The 21,271-nt window shown below is 38.9% G+C and overlaps 1 protein-coding gene and 1 long non-coding RNA gene across 4 annotated transcripts in view; one reads left to right on the top strand and one right to left on the bottom strand.

The window, feature by feature from the left end:
* Positions 1–1,547: 1,547 nt before the first annotated feature.
* Positions 1,548–14,399, bottom strand: IPP (intracisternal A particle-promoted polypeptide). Of its 3 annotated transcripts, none has more exons than XM_081946115.1 (9): positions 14,108–14,399; positions 12,519–12,871; positions 10,871–11,302; positions 8,888–9,043; positions 8,618–8,785; positions 4,244–4,381; positions 3,615–3,737; positions 2,608–2,828; positions 1,548–2,016 (listed from the first exon to the last, which is right to left on the bottom strand). In XM_081946115.1, the coding sequence occupies exons 2-9, from the start codon at positions 12,808–12,810 to the stop codon at positions 1,792–1,794; spliced, it is 1,755 nt and encodes a 584-aa protein (XP_081802241.1). In that variant the 5' UTR covers positions 12,811–12,871; positions 14,108–14,399; the 3' UTR covers positions 1,548–1,791. The 3 variants fall into 3 exon arrangements, with proteins under 3 accessions (XP_081802241.1, XP_081802242.1, XP_081802240.1); XM_081946116.1 differs by having other exon boundaries at positions 14,151–14,399; XM_081946114.1 differs by lacking the exon at positions 14,108–14,399 and adding an exon at positions 13,429–13,451.
* Positions 14,400–14,641: 242 nt separating this feature from the next.
* LOC309389686 overlaps positions 14,642–21,271 on the top strand; it is a 28,144-nt gene continuing 21,514 nt past the window's right edge. The window contains exon 1 of the long non-coding RNA XR_014174988.1: positions 14,642–14,728. This is a non-coding gene — a long non-coding RNA (uncharacterized lncRNA). The remainder of the gene's footprint in view (positions 14,729–21,271) is intronic.

Genomic DNA, 21,271 nt, shown 5'->3' with positions numbered 1-21,271 from the left:
CCTAAAATTTGGAACTCAACTGACTTCCTAGGTCAGAGATCATGATTGACCAGTTCTCTGTATCTATAGATAAATCCCCCCCCCAAAAAAAGTTGAACTGTTCCCTGCGTCATTCTGAGCCCTCAGCCCCTCTTTGAACTGTCAATCAGGACTAAGACATTTCATCCTACATTGCCAGCAAGAAAATTAAGTTTGAAATATATATGAGCGTATTCTCCTCTCTCCCTGCTTGAGATTCTGGATTTCTCAGCTAATATAAATTCTCTGTATGGGATCCCCAAAGCGTCCTTTGGTCTCATCCCTCTTGTTTAACATCTACATGAGGCCACTAGGTAAGGCCATCTGTTTACACAGGGCCATGAATTATCAGTATGCTGATAATAAAAAGTTAATATATCTTAACCTAATTGACCAATGTCAGGTCTTATCCCAGTCCCTGGAGTCTATGGGGGTATGGATGGAGAGCAACAAGCAACAGGTACTGTATGAGACCAGTCATACAGTTCTGCTAGATCCCAATAAGACCAAATGACGTGGGTGCATATATCTTATGGAACCAGAGACTTTCCATGGGGGCTGCATTTTCCCAGACAGAATTACTAAAAAATTAAATAGCAGAGGCCTTCACGCAGATTCATCTTCAGCACCTACTGTACTCAGGAGGCCACTCTGAATCACTCATACCTTGGTTTCCCATGTGTGGACCACTGCAATGTGCTTTATATGGGCTGTCCTTGAAGACTACTTAGAAAGCTCAGCTGCTCCAGATTGTGCAGGCAAGACCAGTTATGGCATACCATAATACAACCCTGAGGTGCCTTTCCTTTATGAACTGCTGCACTTGTTACCAGGAGTCTTTGGGGTGTAATTCAAGCTCTTGGTTACCATTTACAAAACACTAAATGACATAGGGCCTAGTTGTTTGAGGGACTGTCTATTCTCCATTATTTCTGCACATTCGATAAGTTTAAATAGGCTCGGTATGCTTCAAATCTCAATCATTAAATGACGACATCTGACACAAGATTATTGTCCTTTGGAACCGTCTCAAATCTCTTAATGAGTGTTGAAGACCTTGTTCTTTCTCCCTGCATTGGGCTAGGCTGGAAAATGAGTTCCCTGAGTGAAAGGTTTCACTATTCTCTGCTGGGGATAACCATTTCCTTCCTTCCTTCCTCTTTCTTTCCTTTCTCTCTCTTTCCTGCCTTCATTCCCTCCCCCTCTCTGTTATCTGACATAGAGATAAATCTAAAGTACATCACCCACAGTCATGTGATTGGGCAATTTAAGAAATGCACATAAATATTACTGTAAGCTGTGAAATCTTATGGGAAGAATTAATTTGACAAGTGAACTAGATCACTGAGTCACATTAGCCAATCCCATATTGCCCCAGAATGAGAGGCCTTTAATAAGTCTAAAAGTAATAATGGATTTTTAAAAAAAAAAATTAAATATTGAAATACATTTTTCAATTTTAACTTTTTCTGCTTCAAACGAGGTTCCTAACATAATAAACCACATAAATATTCCAAATGTCAATGGCAGATGTTAAAAATCAAGAAGTTTCTATTGTCAGAATTGTCTACAAACTGTTCCTCAAAGAAACAAAGATTTAAATGGTTAAATGGTCAGTAACAATTGTTGTAAACTTCTGGATATGCTTTAAAAATCAATTCCTCTTCTAACTGCACAAACTTTCTTAAGAGCGACCCAAATCTTCAATTTCTTTACAGCATTTAAATTCACACTTCAATTTTGCTGTCATTTTTTTTTAAAGCATGGCATTCTTCAAAGGACTGCTACACCTCCTTCACAGCGGCTGGTGATCATGTTAGCAGTTTCAGTCCAAGTATCCACATGTGGATTATACACTTCCACAGAATCTGAAGTCACAGGAGCAGCTGCCTCATAGCTGGCAGTCCTGCCTCCTGTGGCATAAAGGAAGCCATTCACAGCTATGACACATACTCCAGCTCTTGGGACTTTCATTGAAGCAACTTCTGTCCATTTTTCCTGATAATAAAACAACGTAAAGAATTATGTTTGCAGTATATTACATTTTTCTTCCAGAGCAAATCTACAGACATAAGAACAATTATAATGGTCTTTCATGCACTGGCAGGGTAAAGTACTGCTATATATTAGAAATCAAAGACAAAGATAGTATTTATTCAAACTCACAAATCCAGAAAAAATGCAGAGCCGGAACAGAAAATATTAGCATTTGGTTAATGAATTGGATTCAAGAGCAAAATTCTTGATGATTTTTTTAGGCAGAAGAAAGGAAATTTCTCAGATTTTGCTTATGTCCCTTAAAAATCTGCTCCGTCTGATTGGAAGTTCCTCCTGGCCTGGCAAACTGACTCCGATCACCAGGTTATCTTCTAATTTTGTTCAGTTTTATATTTTATATATAGTTTTATATTTGTCCCAGAAAGACATTCCTTCAGCTATATAACGCTTATACACAGAGTTAGAAGCATAAACTGCTCGTGCCATTCTGGAGAGCAAGCAGATACAACACTGATAGTACATTCAAAGAAAATGGGAGAAATTATAAAAGGCAGCACAAATAGTTACTTTGATGCGAAAGTTAAATCCTACCTCTTCAAATGAGTATTTCTCAACAGTTGAAAGGGCACCTTGAGTTTCATTCCACCCTCCAACAGCATAGATGCAGTCATTCAAAGTAGCCACTCCTAGATAAGCCCTTCTGGTGCCCATTTCAGGAAGGGTAGACCAGCGCTTAGATAGGGGGTCATAGACTTCCACAGAACATAATTCTATTTCTTCATTGCCAATGCCTCCCACAATGTAAATTAAACCTATGAATATAATAATTTCCTATTAGAGCACTGTCATTTGAATACAGTTGGTGACAAAGAAGTCATCATGCAAAATTGGCTGTTTTAAACCATTTTATATTGTAAATAGTGTATTTGAATTTTATTCTTCAAAACAGGACAGAGAATCTTATGAGGATATCAAATTTTCTGGTCACGTATTAACTGAGCAACCTTATCAGAGGTGGGTTGCTGCTGGTGGTTCAGCCTGCTTCAGCTGAACCGGTAGTAGCAGTGCTGGGAGGCTCCGCCCAACTGCCCAGACACTTCTGCGCATGCACAGAAGTGTTGCGCGCGCAGAGCGCACCCGAACCAGTAGTAAAAAAATTAGCAACCCACCTCTGAACTTTATATACATGGCTACTGAGAATTCAGTCCAATTAAGTCAACTGCAACTATTCTCAACAAATATATAAAGAATTTCAGCTTGTTTAATATATTAGGAGTCGTTGAATAGCAGTTGAATTTTCAGACTAACCCATTTTATTAAAAGGCATAAAGTTTCATGAGCTACAGGTGGTGATTTTTAATAAAATCTATTAATCTATAGTTACTGGATTTTGCCTGATCTTTAGCTACTATAGACTAATATAGCTATCTTCCTATAATATTTAAAATATTGAAGCTGGAAATTTTAATGCTTAGCACTTGCAGCTATTAGGACTGCTATGTTGAATATAGTTATTAACCATAATGATTGCAGACTGATTACTGCCTATTATCTAATTAGCACTAAGCAAAATGGTCCCAAAATTCTTAATCCCTCACCTCGTATTTCACAACAGCCAAAATTATAACGTGGCACAGCCATGCTGCCCACAATTTCCCAAGTATTTTCTTCAGGATCAAAACGTTCAACAGAGGTACCAATCTCTGCTCCAACCCAACCTCCTGAAAATGAAAACAAGTGTGCAGTAAAGAATATCGCATAGTAAACGGATTGTCACATTCTTGAAACAATCAGATATATAATAGATATAAAAGTAATGTAGATTTATAGCCCTAATACCTAAACATTCCTCAAACATGTTTTACAAATGTATGCTATTTTAGTGGCACAGGTTTTAATACTACATGGCTTTGGCTTTAAAACAAAATACAGTACATTATGTACCATACAACAATAATTAAATTTAAATATCCTCCATATTATCCTACAAAAGATACAATGTGGTAAGCGAGCTGGTGAAGCTGTTTTAGCAGCACTCTACCTTTGAATCTCTGAGGAAATCATTCGTGTTTGGCTACCAGAAATGATATTTATCAAGGTCTCACATGATTTGAAGACAACTTTATTATTGTATACTCAAAAACTGCCATGCTATGTAGTACATGACCCAAATACAATATTGCTCCTAACTTAAACAGTTAATAGATTCAGTAGTCAAAAGACTTGCCCAAAGCATAGATAGTCCCATAAGAGGTGCATACTCCAAGGCCACAGCGAGGATGGTTCATTGAAGCTACAGCAGCCCATTGCTTTGTAATAGGATCATAACGTTCAGTACAGTCAAAAATCATAGAGTCTTTTTCACCTTGGGAAAGAGGTAAGAACATAAAGGAAGTATGTTATACAACAGCCTGTGAAGACAGTTACTGTACTGTGGCAGAATACTGGCTCAATTTATCAATCTGGAGACAGGAGCTGAAGTTGCAACGGTATGACATGCGATCTCGGAGCTCCGAGATCGTAGTCGATTTGTTTTGCCGCTGGACGGTCCTTTTGGACCTAAATTGTCCCAAAGAGACAGTGACAGGGAAGATTATGTCTTGTTGATCTCAGGGACATGGCAAAGTTCCTGATTGATCCAAGAGAATCTATTTTTGCCGGCAAAATTGCACAGCCAAAAGCTGCTGAAGTTGGGACAGCTCTGCAACGGGAGGAAAGCGGAGAAAGTATGTCCATCTGGTGAGGAAATTTTATTGTTATAAAATAGAACTCCCCCCCCAAAAAAAAATCAAAGCTAAATTAAACTTGCAAAGAAAAGAAAATAGGCAGCAAAATTAAGCTATATTGGAGAGTGTGTTATTTATTTATTTTTGGGGGATGGAAGTTTTACAAATATTTCCTACTTTTTAAAGTGAAAGTATTGTTTTTTCTTCTTCTATTTCTTTTTTTTTACTTATGGATTAAATCTTTTTCTTTATTTTTATAATATTGGTTTGGATGGGTTTTTTCTCTTTATTTTGCTCCATTTAAGAATTTTGTTTCTTTTAAGCCTGGAATAAAAGAAGATATAAAAGGAATATAAAGAGAGTAGTAATATCAGAGAGAAAAGAAGTTGCACTGCCACTTGGAGGTTGAGTCCTGGAAATATTGCTTTCTCTTTTTTCTCTTTGATCATTTTGACTTTGCACTTCAAAGGCTTAAGCTTGTTTACAGAAGAGATAAGGAGAAGAGCATTGGTTATTTATGCAGGTGCTCTTTGGATGCTTCTTTGGCAGCTGGAGAGAAATGAAAACAAAACCTTGTTTTGAAACTAGAGTGGCAGTGTTTACTAGTTGGAAGAATGGCACAGCTCCAAAAAGAAACCATAACATTATAACAGATTATGTTTGAAATTCAAAAATTATTAGAAACAATGAAGAGAATTGAGAAGAGATTGGAAAAGATAGATTGTAAAGCAGTGAAATTTGATGGAAGAGTTGAAGATATCCAGCAAATGGAAAAAATGGAGGTTATAGTCCTAAAAACCCAGGGGAGAAATGAACAAAGAGGCAAGATAATTGTAGATACTGACGGTGAACTGAGTGTGGTTGGAGATGGAAAGAGTGGAACATGGAAAGGGAAGATAGATGGAAAGGAGCTCTACCCCAGATTTCAAGGCATAGAAAAAGAAAAAAGAGAAGAATTGATGGATTCAAGGAGAGAAACTTTGACAAAAGCACTACTGATAACCAAAGATAAGCTAATTAAAGAAGCTGATGGAGGGTCTCGAGATTTTACAAGATATGTAAAAAGCAACAAGTTGCGAAGAGAAGTCCACACAAATTTGATTAAGGAAATAATCAGAAGATTAATTCCACAAATGGCAAAAGACATAAGACTGCACTATTACTGGAAAGACACAGGTTGAGATATGAAAACTAATAACAAAATATTAGTCAAATTTAATTAAAATTAGAGCATTATGTTAAAAATGAAGTGATAATGGATATAGTTAGATAAATAATTGATAATGATAACAATGTACAGATATGTATTGGTTTGATAAGAGGAAATTTGGTATAAATTCTAAATAGTGATCATGAAAGGAAGTTTAGAAACTCTGTTATATATGAAAGCTTATAATATTAAAAAAAAGAGTAAGTTAAATTTAGTTAAACTTGGACCCAAAAATAAATAAATGAAATGACGGATATTGTTAAATAAATGCTTGATAATGATAATAATGTAATATTTGTATTGACATGATAAAAGGGAAATTGGATATAAATTGTAAACAGTGATTAAGAAAGGAGGTTTAGAAACTTTGTTATTAAACATAATTAATTATTATTTAGAAAGTGTTATAAAGATGTGATGTTGCAGGATGATATTGAAAATGGTAACGGAATGCCATCATGTGGTTTTGCTTTAAATTTTGGAATATTTTATATAAAGGGACATAAAAACAATTATAGTCATATGAGGATTGAGGTATGATAGTAATATATATAAATATATTTGATTTAAAATATATAACTTGATATGAATTGTAGGCGATGACTGTGGAAGGGATGCACGAAAGCTCTTTGTAACCAATTGACACACTTTTTACGATTTGTAATGGAAGATATTTTTGTAGTGTTTGTTGTGTTTTGTCTGCCTGTGTTTATATTCAAAAATAAAAAAATATATTAAAAAAATTATCAATCTGAATCACTATTAATGCAGATTACAAGTTAAAGCTGCTAAATGACCACAGCACATTGTACAGTCTCTAAACTGAGTGGCATAAATGTTTACTAAAGATGATAAGGAATTGTGGCTCTGATCAGCTTAGGGAGAATTTTATCTCCCAAATACACTTTTCCTGAATAGATAGATATTATATTACTAATAATTATTGTCTCTGAATAACATTTAAAAGAACTGGAAAAAGCAAATTAACATCTGGAAGGAAGAAAAAGTACACAGAAAGAATCATGGCAGGATATAATTTTCTCCTCCTCCTCCTCCTCTTCTTCTTCTATCTTCTATCTTCTTCTTCCTCCTCCTCCTTTCTTCTTTAAAAAAGGCTGTATGTATGTATGTTCCAGCATAGCTCTGGAGCACCTTGAGCAATTCCAACCAAACTTGGTACACAAATGATTTACCCTCTGGAAACAAATACTGGGGAGCGGGGGAGACACTCCCAGTGTGTGTGTGTGTGTGTGTTCCAGCATAATTCTGGAACACTTGGGTCGTCAAAGAGAGCAAGTGCAGCATCCCAGAGCAGCAATTGTTTATGTCATGGGAAAGGGGAGGGAGAGCCTGGGTCATTAAGGAAAGGGGGTGGCAAAGAGTGCATGGGAGGGGGAAGGGAGAGGGCAGGGATGATGGGCATGGGAGTAGGGGGAAGAAAGGCCCCTCTCAATGGCTCCCTGTCAGACAAATGCTTCGACACCTAGGGTCAGAATTAATACACCCATAGAGGCGCAGGCCTTTATGGAAAAAAATAAATTACTCCTAGAAAAACCAGAAGACATCCCAGTAGATGCACAAGACACGGGAGGGGCCGGAGCACTGCCAACAGGGGGAGATGGGGCGACATCAAGAAAGCTCAGATCACACAAATAAGTAAGAAAATCCACATGACATAAATTGATTGAAATTACTTATGAATTTACCACACTGACTATATGTTATTATGTAATATTTGAATGCTATGCAAATGTACACCATGAGTCTGGAGGGGGGGTATACCTACCGCAGTTTGCGGCTGCCACAATTTGTAACTTTCCCCATACCTTTTCCTTTTGTAAAACACCAAAAAACCAATAAAACTTTGTTTAAAAAAAAATAATGCTTCGACACCTATAAATACCCGGGCAACACCGGGTTATCAGCTAGTATAATAATATAATTAATATAATAGAATTAATAAGTATGAAATTAATATTATATTGTTAATAATAATTGTCTTTGAATAATGTTTAAAAGAACTGGAAAATGCAAGTTACATTTCGAAGGAAGAAAAAGCATGGCAGAAACAATCATGGTAGGAAGAAAACCAGGGTTGTTCAGAATTCAAAGAATTTCTATAATGCAAAATTGTTAGAGCAACAGTCCATATGCATAAGGCAAATTTGCCTCTTTTACATAATCACAATAAAATGTCCTAAAAATGGTAAGCATAGTACCTGCCAATGAAAATGCCGCCTGCCACCTATTGTATGATTTACTGTGTATATGGTAAACTCTGGATGTCATTGTATAACTCCGATATGCTCTGGAATAGTGTATGCCAATCTTAAAAGCTCTCGCCTTTAAATAGTTAAGCTATTGTCATGGTATGTGGGAATGAACTTGGGAGATAGGAGGGAGAGCCGCACAACCAGCATATATTAGATGTCTCAGCCCATAGAAAGTGAAATGACTTGGGAAACGTTTCAGAAGAAACTCTCCCTAGTTTTCTGAAGGGTAAAAGGAAAGGAGGGAGTAGTAGGTTCAGACTTGTAAGATTCTGTTAATGTAACCTTACAATGAAGATGGAACTAGGGCTTCTTGTCTGGACTTACAGGGCTAGCAGCTATCAAATGAGCAATACAAACAATAGTCTATATTTTTCTCAATATATTTTAGTTACCTCCAATAGCGTAGACCATTCCTCCAACTACTGTAACACCCAGACCACTGCGAGCCTGGTGTAAGGAAGACACAGTAGTCCAATACTGACTGAAAGTGTCGAAACGCTCCACGCAGCTGAGAGCTCTGCTATCACTCCAACGACCTCCCTGCAACCGAGTATAACCACCTACAGAAGGAGTGGGGACAGGATAAACAATCAGCAATTTTGTAGGCAGTTCTTGACTAGTTAGGGGTTTCCAAATATTTAAAAGCTAAGAGGAATCCCCACCAATTGCATAAATGTACTTCCTAGCTTTTCTCCGTGGACGTGTCTTAGTTGCCTGGAGAAAACTGCTCATCTTATTTTCTTTGGGAGACTGACCAACTTCACAATATTCTTTCAACAGAGTATGCAGGGCTACTCGAAGACTGAAATCTGAAATCCCTGAGAAAGAAAGAAAACAATCAAGTAAAAAGCAGGTAATCCTTGAGTTATGACTGTATTGAAACTTGCCAATTATGGCCGTAAGTCATAATGGTTATAAAAAGTTTGGTCATGTGACTGACCCAGTTTTACATTTTTTTGCACCAGTCATTAAGCAAACAGCGTAGTCAGAAGTACAAATGCTGCAATTGTTAAGTGAAGCCATACAGGCGGTCCTCAATTTACAACAGTTCCATTTAGTGATCATTCAAAGTTACAATGGCACTGAAAAAAGTGACATGACCATTTTTTACACTTATGACTGTTGCAGCATCCCCACGGTCATATGATTTACATTCGGATGTTTGATGACTGGTTCATATTTGTGACAGTTGCAGTGTTCCAGGTTCATGTGATCCCTTTTGCAAACTTCTGACCAACAAAGTCAAAGGGGAAAGTCAGTTTCACTTAACAACTGTGTTACTAACTTAGCAGCTGCAGTGATTCACTTAACAACTGTGGCAACTAAGCTTGTAAAATGGGGCAAAACTCACTTAACAAATGTCTCACTTAGCAACATAAACTTGGGCTCAATTGGGGCCATATGTCAAGGATTACCTGTATAGCAAAATGTGTTTTGATGTAGTTTTTTTAGTCACTGGCTAAGTGTTAATTTCTTAATACTTTTTGGTCCTTACTGCAGATGGTCTCCTTTGAAAACCTGATTAATTCCACAGAGGGTGGGGTGGAAAAACACTGTTCCATACATATCTAGACAAGATTTAAACAAAGAAAAGCAACTAGGGCATTAGTCTGATCTGTATTCTTCCATTAGGGGGAAAGAACAAGAGATGTCTCTTTCTGATCTTCTATCACCCTAAAAAGTAGAGAGATGGGTAATCCACAATGGGGGCTATAAAGCAGGAGAAACTGGAATGAAGAAATCTAGCTATTTAGTCTAGTTAAGTTCGTTAAATTTGGATGCCTGGTGAAATTCATGATTTCATACAACATACTGTTCTCTCACCATATCTTCAGAACAGAACAGCAATCTGCTCTCACAAAACTAGGGCAGATTACAAAATAGCAGCTATAAACCTAACCAGAATCTGGATCTTCATTTTTTAGTTCATGCCAAATTTCCTTACCTATCAATTCTCACATAAGAAATAAACACTGATGACCAATCCATCCTCTTCTGCCCTACTTCACCTTGATTTAACATGTCTTGTTTTCCTTCAAATAAAAAAAATCCAATATTTTCCTGATTATAAAAAACAAGTGCCATTGTGTTTTGCATCATGTCATGAGTTATTTGCTATGATATTCAATTTGTATTATACACAAATTGTATTTTAATAAATGTGTTTATTTTTTTCTTGATTTGTAGTAATACTATTATATAATAAACCACCAGGTAAACATATTGAAGGACAGCATACAAAATGTAATAAATAAATTCATTAACAGGACTTCTAATATTACAGAAATTTCATGTTATAGGGCGAGGTACTATTACATAACATAAGGGCACACTTGTATATACCGTAGTTAATAAGTCTTCATAAAACCAGTGTTTAATTCTTATATTGGGTAACTGAGTATCCTATCATTATTCTACAATTTATTATTAGATTTATATTCTGTATGACCTGCCTTAATTTTATGCAACTCAAGTTAGTGTATTTTCCACAGCAACAACCTGTGAGATGGGTTGGACTGAGAGTGAGCGACTTGGCTAGAGTCATTCAACTAGACTTTTGTGCCTAAGAGAGGACTAGAACTGACAGTCTTCTGATTTCTCATCCAGAACCTTAACCTACACCAAACTGGGTGTCAAGAAGTTACCTTCTATGTACTTCAAAAGTCTTTGTGGAGATAATAAAGGAAATCTCACTGCATCCAGTATTTCCACAACATGTTTCTTTCTTTTCCCTGAGTCTTTCAAAATCCATTGCATGGCAGCCAAAAAAACCTGGTACTCATCTTCTATGCTTAGGTCTTCACTTCTCAATATCTTAATCAGCTGGTCTTTTGTCAGTGCCAAGAATTCATCTCCATTGTGAACCTCCAGGAAGTGGGCATGGATGTAGTTCTCTGCGAATTCTAGCAGGTCATGACAGGCAATTTGCTCAGCAAACTGGAAGAGTCCAATGCAGTTCATAGGATCAATCTGTCCCTTTAGAAATTCACAACAAAGGTCCACCACCTCTGACAGCTGAAACATGTCTGCTGCCACAATCAACTCCTGGACATTATTTTCATTAATGCTGACAATACCTGAAAAAGGAAGAAATATTTTTAGCTGGCATGAAATTTTACCAACACTGTTAAGAATACAGGTAATCCTCAATTTACGATTATTAGTTTCAAGTTAAGAAACTAATGTTCAAAATTATGACGGTAGTGACTTACAACCAATCCTTGAACATATGATTATCACAGCATCCCCACAATCATGTGATTAAAATTTGAGTGCTTGGCAACTACAAGTATTTGATGGTTGCTATGTCCCAAGGTCACATGATCATCATTTTTGACCTTACCAGGGGACTTCCAACAAGCAAAGTCAATGAAGAAAGCCAGATTGACTTAATGATCTCAGCAAAAAATATTTTAAAATTGGGAATGTCTCACTTAATGACCGCACTGCTTAGCAATGGAAGTTCCAGTCTCAATTGTGGTTGTAACAAGAACCATCTGTATAGCTTCTCTGTAAGCAACCATAACTACAACCATCCTTTGAAAGATATTGATGTACACTGCTAGTAGATAAGATTCCATGCAATTAGAATAATGAAGAGAGTGAACAAAGATACTCCTTTAGATGTGAAAAGTACATTTATTAATGCAATGGTGCCGAATGAAGATTTGTACCAGAAAAGCTATAGATTAAATCTATTTCAACATCTCTTCATACTATATATAAGAATTTGAAAAATGTAACGCTTTCCTCATCTTTTTGAGAACTATTTCAGAGAGAAAGCTTTATCCTTGAAATACTGATTTTAATGTACAAACAACTGGCTTTATGTGGCAGTTTCTCCCTTGAATTTAAATGTGGAAACCAGTCCAGGTTTACTTCATTTAGCTATTTATGAAAATAAATGTGCTGTATAGGAGAGAAATTCTGTATCCAGTAACTATTGTAGGTTCTTTACCATTATGTTGAGGAACAGAGCAAAACACTCTTAATTCATGCTTAAACGTATTGTGACAAAATGCCACTGAATTTAATGGAATTTATTTCCAGATGTTGTGTCCATGTAGACAGTAGCAACACACAAATTATGTAAATAAAACATAGATATCTGCCCATGTCATGCTATGTAATTCATCCTGTTTTTTCAACTAATCTGAGATAAACGATGGATGTTTGCAAAATAGTTTTTAACTTAACAAGTACTAACTGAATCAAAACATTCAATTTGCAGGTTACTAGGTAATTAAGACATTAACCAAAGCATGTTAAGGAAAAGATTAGAAATTCTTGTACCTGTATAAATAAACTCCAGGAGGATCTGAAAAATATTAGCATCCACACCCAGGATCTGCACAACATCCTTTGAAGATTCCTTCATCCCTCCAGCAAACAAAGCAGCAAAATAAGAGCTACTTGCAGCCAAAACAAGCCGGTGAACTTTATATGCTCCTTCACCAACCTGGAGCTGTACATCACAGAAGTGTTGCCCGCATCTCATCTTGTTAATCTGGGCTAATAAAAGACGAGCATGCCTGTCTGCCAAGAAAGGGAACTCGTTTGTGCTGGGGCAAGCCACACAAGCCATGATAGCGTGACAAGGTCGCAGAGCAATTGAATGATGGTGCTCATTAGCTTCCAGTGCTACCCTAGGAGAAACAGGAAAAACACGAAAATGACAGGCCTAACAGTGAAATTACTATTGACACAAGTAAGATTAATTACCATAACTCAATTCTTCCCACTTTAATTAAAGTAAGAGTACTCTGAAAGATCTACAGCTCAAATTTGAGTTTGGGACCAATTCCCATTTTCATATCATAAATGAAAAAGTGATATACTATATAAAACCATTGAATTATACTCTAAGCTGCAGACCAAATACCAGTTCATGGCTTGTTAGGAACAGGGCTGCAGAAGCAGCAAGAGAGAGAGCAAAACTTCGCCTGCACATGTACAGGATCCAGGTTGCATGGGAAACCATCCTTCACACCCCACCCCATGGAAAAATGGTCTTCCATGAAACTAGTCTCTGGTGCCAAAAATGTTGGGAACTGCTGGTGCAATACATAAAATATGGTTATGTTTAAAGGGTGGCAAATTACGTTTTGGGTTTTTTTTTTCTATCTACTATCCTCCCCTCAGTTTACTACCTTCTTAACTGCACTCAATTCCTTAGTTACTCCATCAAATTATGATCAATTACCAATACATTTGGCTCCATTTTTCCCCCAACTAATTGTGTGGCATGTTTTTTCAAAGAAGTCAATAGTACGGCAGAGAAACTGTACAGTAGACTAGTCCTGGTGCTGGAGAAGACTCCTGCGAGTCCCTTGGACTGCAAGGCGATCCAACCCGTCAGTCCTAGAGGAGATCAACCCTGACTGCTCTTTAGAAGGCCAGATCCTGAAGATGAAACTCAAATACTTTGGCCACCTAATGAGAAGGACTCACTGGAGAAGAGCTTAATGCTGGGAAAGATTGAGGGCAAAAGAAGAAGGGGACGACAGAGAATGAGGTGGCTGGATGGAGTCACTGAAGCAGTAGGCATGGACTCCAGAGGATGGTAGAGGACCGGAAGGCCTGGAGGAACGTTGTCCATGGGGTCGCGATGGGTCGGACACGACTCGCAACTAACAACAACTGGCCAGTCCTGCATACTAGAGGAAATCTCTGGTTTGACATTTTTTCCCCAGAAATGCTACCTAGCATCTTTTAAGGTTTTGTTTCACATTACATTTCACATTATGCATCATTTCAAAGTTTCTCCCTTTGTTCTCCCTTCAGTCATTCTTTTTAAACTATCGCTGAGGGCTTCAGCTCTCCCCACCCCCACCCCCACCTCAGGCACGGCCACCCAGAAGATGGTTGCAGTCCCGCCAAACCTTTTGAGTGCCTGCACACGGTTGTTGGTGTTCCGGTACTCACTTCTGAGGTAGGCGAGAGTTGTTCACATGTCATTTTATTTTCCCGCCTTTAAAAAGAATCAAAAGAGACTCTACGGCGGGAGTTCTCGCAGCAGCGGCGCCGAAAACAAATTGGAGCCTCCACAGCCCCAGTAAAAAAAAAAAAAAAACCTGAGCTGCAAAATGCAAAGCGGCAGCCGACAAAAATTAGCACCTAGCGCCGAAGACGCGGCTGCAGAGAGAGAGAAACGGGGCGGAAAAGGCCAACCGGAGGAAAGGAGGAGCCGGGAAGCAGAGCCCTGGAGCGAAGGGAGCGCGCATGACGCGACGCGGCAGCCGTGAGGGGTTGCACCGCCGCCCGCCGCCCTGTGGCAGGCGGTGGAGGCGCTGCTGCTGCTCTTGCTGCTGCTGCTGCTGCTGCTGCTGCTGCTGCTGCTGCTGCTGCTGCTGCTGCTGCTGCTGCTGCTGCTGCTGCTGCTGCTGCTGCTGCTGCTGCGTACAGCGACGGAGCAGCTGGAAAGGTGGCTTCCCCCGTGGGAGGGCTGGAAGCCGCGCTAGAAACGGAGGCGCTGCACGGTTTGCAAGGGAAGGGAGCCGCCGGTGTGTGTGAAAGAGGCCGCTGATTGAATAGGGCGTTGCTTAAGAAGTGAAAGCGAAGGTTTTCCTTTAGGGCTCCTGGTTGGTTGGTTAGATGTTTGGATGATTCGCTGAAGCATAAGCCAGCCGGTGTTTGTCCACAACTTTAAGAAGCGTGGACTTCAACTCCCAGAAATCTGTAGCCAGCCTATAAAGTTCCACAGTAGGCTAGGGAATTATGGGAGTTGAAGTCTACACACTTCAATGCAGGGGTCTCCAACCTTGGCAACCTTAAGATTTGTGGACTTCAACTCCCAGAAATCTTTAGCCAGCTGCTGGCTGAGGAATTCTGGGAGTTGAAGTCCACAAGTTCCGGCGGGGGGGGGGAATGGGGATTTTGTAGTAACCTTCCTCTGGAGTGGGGTGGGAATGGAGATTTTAAAGTATCCTTCCCCTCCCATGCTCATCAAGCTGTGTGCCCACCAAGCCATGCTACACTCATCAAGCCACAACCACAGAACTGGTAGTAAAATTTTTTGAATCCCACCACTGCTTAAGAACATGTGACTAACTTAACAAATGCAATGATTCACTTAACAACTATGGCAAGAAAAGTCGTAAAATGGGGCAAAACTCACTTACCAAATGTTTCACTTAGCAGCATAAACTTTTGGGCTTCTAATTCTAGGACTACCTGTACTGTATGCAGTATAAATCAATAGCAATATGTTGCTGCTCATTAGGTCATTTCATTCTATTCCATACTATTTTCATTGCCCAAATCCCCAGAAGCAATTTCAAATTGACTCTTAGTTGTCCTTGCTGCTATTTCAAAATACAGATACAGTTAGCTTACTACCATTCATTTCATAAGTGTTCAAAGTTACAATGACACTGAAAAACATGACCTATGATTGGTCCTTGCATTTACTATCACCATGGTCATGTGATCAAAATTCAGGTGCTTGGGAACAGGCATGCATTTATGATGGTTGCAGGATCCAACTGTTAAAAGCAAAAGACGGTTCTGAAATGTAAAGGATTACACTGCTCACTTTATAGCTTATAATAATACCTAATTGCAGCTTTTTCAGATGTCTCTTGGAGGATTTGAAAGTGTTAAGTCAATTTTGTAATTGAGGCTGCAAATTCTATCAGTAGGAGGAAATCTTTAGGTATTTCAATAAATGTATATTCCCACAGGTGGCACAATTGCATCATGTTTTAAACATGGTGATTAACATAAACAACTGGTTTAATTAATTGTGGAAGTGGTTTGCAACAATTGTATTATAAAGTTGTAAATGCAAGCTTTATCACTGATTTATCAGTACAATCCTATACAGATACACACATACAGATGTGCCCAGTGAATAACTCTCATCTCAATGTGGCTTATTCCCAAGTAGAAACTGATAGAATTATATAGTGAAATATAGTTCAAATTTTAATTATAATTTAATAATTGGAATATGCTTAATAAGATCAGAGAGAGGGAGCCTGTAGTGGGTTCTGCTACTGATGGAAGGCCATCTGCAGCAAATGTACAGTTGAGTCTTTTCAATGATTGTGCCTCTTCTTTGGAACAAACTAGTCCCAAATAACAGAGTAACAGAATATCAGAGTTGGAAGGGACCTTGGATGTCCAACCTCCTCCTCAGGCAGGAGACCCTATACCAGTGATGGTGAACCTTTTTTGGCTCGCGTGCCACAAGTGGGGGGAGCGCAGGGGGGTCGAGTGCGGGTGTGCCACACCCATAATGCAACGCGCGACCCCCCCAGTGCGCATGCACGCACAACGTATGACCCCCCCATTTTTACATTTTTTGCCCTCCCCAAGCTCCAGGGGCTTTATAGGAGCCTGGGGAGGGCGAAAAGAGCCTCCCCCGACCCCCCGGAGGCCCTCCAGAGGCTTCAGGGACTGTCCGGAGGCTTCCCTGAAGCCTTCGGAGCGCTTAAAACCACGCTCCGAGCAAACCGGAAGTCACTTCCGGTTTGCTCGGAGGGTGGTTTTAAGCGTTCCGAAGGCTTCAGGGACGGTCCCTGAAGCCTCCGGGGGGGCTGGGGAGGCTCTTTTCGCCCTCCCCAGGCTCCTATAAAGCCTCTGGAGCCTGGGGAAGGCGAAAAATAGCTTTTAAAAAGGTGAACTGAGCTGGCCAGCGTGTGCATGCGCGCTGGCCAGCTGACAGGGCAGCGCCTCGCGTGCCATAGGTTCGCCATCACGGCCCTATACCATTCTGTATAAATGGCTGTCCAATTTCTTCTTGAAAACCTCTAGTGACAGAGCATCCACAACTTCTGAAGGCAAGCTATCCCACTGGTTTATTGTTCTCATTGTCAGGAAATTTCTCCTTAGTCCTAGGTTGCTTCTCTCTTCGATTAGTTTCCATCCATTGCTTCTTGCCCTGCCTTCAGGTGCTTCAGAGAATAGGTTCACCTCCTCTCCTTTGTGGCAGCTCCATAGGTATTGAAACACTGCTATATCTTTCTTTTCATTAAACTAGACATACCCAATTCCTGTGACCATTCTTCATATATTTTAGCCTCCAGTCAGTGGTGGGTTGCAGGCAGTACGCCCCAGTAAGGGCGTGCCAGAGCCTGCCCGGAGCACCGAGTACAATTCCAGTACGGTGCTCCGGAGGACCCACCCTCGCTCCTTACCTGTTGTTTAAAGCCTTCGGCTATTCCGCGCACGCGCATGGTATGTACAATGCCTGCGTGACCCTCCGCCAAGCAGCTGGAGCATTGCGGGGGCTCGCGGAGGGTCACTGGCAGGTAAGACGTATGCGTGTGTGTGCGCGCGCACCGCACGCGTTCATGTGGAGGACACCGGGCCCCGTTGCAATCGTACCGGTTGCAACGGGATCTGGAACCCACCACTGCCTCCAGTCCCCTAATCATCTTTGTTGCTCTTACTTGGACACCCTTACCCCCCCCTCTCTCCCTCTCTCTCTCTCTCACACACACACACACACACACACAACTAGTAAAAATGAAGTTAATAGTCTTAATCAGCTATAAGATATCTGTAAAATGTATAGATCTTACAAAATGAATAGATTTATATAAATTGAATGATAAAAATACAGCTAACATGATAAGACTTGTGATCTTAATTGTTTAGGGCTTTACTGAGACTAAAGTGACAATTTATTATTGCCACAAGTTAAAAGAAAATAAAAAAATAAATCTGGATGATATGCAAGAAGTTTTGAATAGAAAACTTTAGTATCTTCTATAGCTCCATCAATGGCTTCATGTTTTAAAGAAGCAGATTTCTTAGTACTTAAAAACTCAAAAACTATGTTTCTGGAAATATCATAGGAGAATAGAAAGTAGAGAGTAAATTAGACTTCAGGTGTACAATTTTAAAAAAGAAGGTTTCTGCAGTTAATCAATACAAAGACATACAAAAAGAATGATGGAATGCAATTTTATTTGATAGACAATTATATACATTGTACTAAATTGTAATGCAATTTTGGCCAAATGTAACACTAATTTTTCTTAGCTTTTATAAGAGTTTTCTTTTATTATTATTTTTTAATCAATAGTATTTTTATTAATCCAGCATACACAAAGGTAGATGTTTGATGTAGTATAGAGGTAGTCTTCGACTTACAACAGTTCATTTAGAGACTGTTCAAAGTTAAAACTACACTGGAAAAAGTGACTTTTGACTATTTTTCACAGTTACAACCTTTATAGCATCCCCATGATCATGTGATCAAAATTCAGGTGCTCGGCAACTGGTTCATACTTATGACCATTGCTGTATTCCAAGGTCATGTGATTCCCTTTTGCGACTTTCGGACATGAAAGGTCAATGGGGAATCCATTCACTTAATAACCAGATTACTAACTTATCAACAGCAGCGATTCATTTAACAACTGGGACATGAAAGGTCATAAAATGAGGGAAAACTCACTTTAAAATGTCTCCCTTAACAACATTTTGTGCTCAGTTGTGGTTGCAAGTCGAGGACTACCTCAGTGGTGGGTTGCAAATCCCATTCCAACCAGTACGGTTGGAACGGGGCTGGTGGCGTCCTCATGGACGCGTGCAGCGCGCACATGCATCTTAGCGCCTCCGTGACGCTCCAGCTGCTGTATGCGCCATGCGCCTGCACGGAAGCCTTTAAATGCCGGTAAGGCGCTTGGGCGGGCGGATGGGCCCTCTGGAGCACCATACCAGAACGGTATCCGGTGCTCTGGGCTAGCTCTGGTAAGCCCGTACAGGGGCGTACCGCCTGCAACCCACCACTGGACTACCTGTACTTTTCTTTAGGGAAAGGATTAATTAAAGCACATAATAATTTTTCAGTGACATTGTTGACTTGAAAGTATTCGTGATTCAACACTGAACTGAGGTAAAGATGTACTGTACATACAGCTTCCTTCTTTATAAGGGCCATCACGTAGAAACAATTATTTTACAGGAAACATAGCAACTTATGTTGTCTTACTCTGAAATTCACACCCAAACATAGAATTAATCACATCAGAGGGAATATGCAATTAGAAATCCTTTACAGATGCAAGCTGTTTCCTATAGGATGAGCAATAACTTTCCTTCTTTTTTCCTAGTATGAAGACAGCTCAGAAATAAATATAACCCTCTGGAATGACCTCCCCCCCCCGATATTAGAACCACTACTGACCTCCGCTCCTTCCGACAGAAACTGAAAACACACCTGTTCCGACTGGCTGGTTTGGCATAATTTTAACGTTTACCTCCTGGCATACACATTCTTACTGGTTTTTAGAGGGATATTGTTTTAAATTTAACTTGATATTTTAAACTTTTGTATTGATTTATTTATTAGCTGTACAGTTTGGCATATTTTACCCTCCTCTTATACATGTATTTATATAGTTATTTCTACGTTTTAATCTGTTGTATTTTGGTACGGACTGTATACCGCCCCGAGTCCCTTTCGGGAGAGGGGGCGGTATATAAACGCTAATAATAAATAAATAAATAAATAAATAAATAAGCATTCTCTCAAAGCAGGTAAATTCCTTAATAAATGTATCTGTTCTTTTGAAGTGTAAACACTTCTACTCTTAATTAACTTTACAGTATTTATTAACACACTACTGTATATTATATTTTTGTCACCAACAAACTTTCCCTACAAATTTCCCTGATCTTATGACTGTCTTTATAGTGGCACAAAGCAATGAGTTTTGTTTTCAACTGAAGTCTACCTCTGCGTCATTGGGCAACTTTTATTGAATTTCTCCCTCCTTTTCAGGAAGATATGCTCCGATGAGCAGAATATCCTCTTTCTTAGTCATTGTAGACTCCAGGGGAAGATATCCATCTTAGAAAAACAAGTGGGAAATATAAGCCACTGGCTATTTATCAAAGAATCAACGAACTCAAAATGTAATTAGGGACAACAGAGAAAGTAACTATACTTTTGAATTTTATACCTTCTGCTATTGAGAGCCTTTCTCTAATTACCAATTTTTTAGGCAGCAAAATCATGTTTTATTCAAGGCTATTCCTCATACCATATTCAATAAAGTGATCTTATATATAACAACTCGAAGAGATGTAATGTTAAATTGTGGAATATCTTTTACAATTAAAAAAAATGTTTTAGAGGAAAAAAATGACTGTGAATATAGATATTCAATAATGAATATTGAATATCTATTGAAGTGCTGAAAATCTCACGCTTCGTATCACTGCATTTGCTAAAATTCTCATTTCTACAGTGCCTTTGTTTTGAATTCGATAAATTACATTTTCTATCATCTTCTCTTTTTAATCTAGATGATTCTTCTTTCTCTTGTTAACTCTATCCCAAATTGTTTAAGAAGGATATTTAATATTTTGAAGACATAAATGTGATACTAGAGGCCAGGTTTAATGCTGGTTAAAAGGGCAATTATTATGTCTACACAAACTCAAATATTAGCAATTCTTAGCCTATGCTCCTGTTCAGTGTTTTTCATGTTCTTGAAACAACAAATCTTGTATTAATTTAAACAAAATAACTGCATTCCAAAGTCTACATTTGGAATAAACATACAATTTGAATATTGTATATTTCTATCGTAGGTCACACTACTAACACAGCTACCACTCAGGTTTTATTTTTAACATTCCTTTGACATGGCACTACACATTATCTGTCAGGTTTCACACCCATGTTCAGCAGTGAAGCAAACTGTCCAGACACGTAACTCTTTATTTAGCACTTGTCTCGGGTGAAAAATCTTGGACACACTTTGTAGATTAGATTTTTTTCCACACATGAATGAAAACTTAAATATAACAATTGGCTGCCACTATACAACAGAGAAGTCAAAGGCTATATAGTTACATTCACAGTCTCAACTCTAGAATTTTTCCTCTTGCCCTTCCAAGTTTATGGAACTTGGCCAATTTCTCAATGGGAAAGCAGCAGTATTAAACTATGTTTACATAATAGTTCTCTGTAGCCTGGGAACAATAGATCATTGCCTCTATGATTTCAATCTTTACATCACTATTGGTTCCACGCCCCAATCCTTCAAAGTTATTCTGAAATTTGTCTGGAATTACAAGTTACA

Source organism: Natrix helvetica (genome assembly GCF_964273705.1).
Source record: "Natrix helvetica genome assembly, chromosome: 3".
Taxonomy (NCBI): domain Eukaryota; kingdom Metazoa; phylum Chordata; class Lepidosauria; order Squamata; family Natricidae; genus Natrix; species Natrix helvetica.
The sequence above is the reverse complement of the archived record's forward strand: the minus strand, read 5'-3'. Positions and strand labels throughout refer to the sequence as shown.

Excerpts from the sequence above, each read along its gene's own strand:
- IPP (XM_081946114.1), bottom strand. Across the intron at positions 11,303-12,518 it reads CCTGGAGTTTATTTATACAG|GTATTGTCAGCATTAATGAA; the intron begins GTACAAGAATTT and ends TTCCTTTTTCAG. Across the intron at positions 8,786-8,887 it reads GAAGTACATTTATGCAATTG|GTGGTTATACTCGGTTGCAG; the intron begins GTGGGGATTCCT and ends CTCCTTCTGTAG.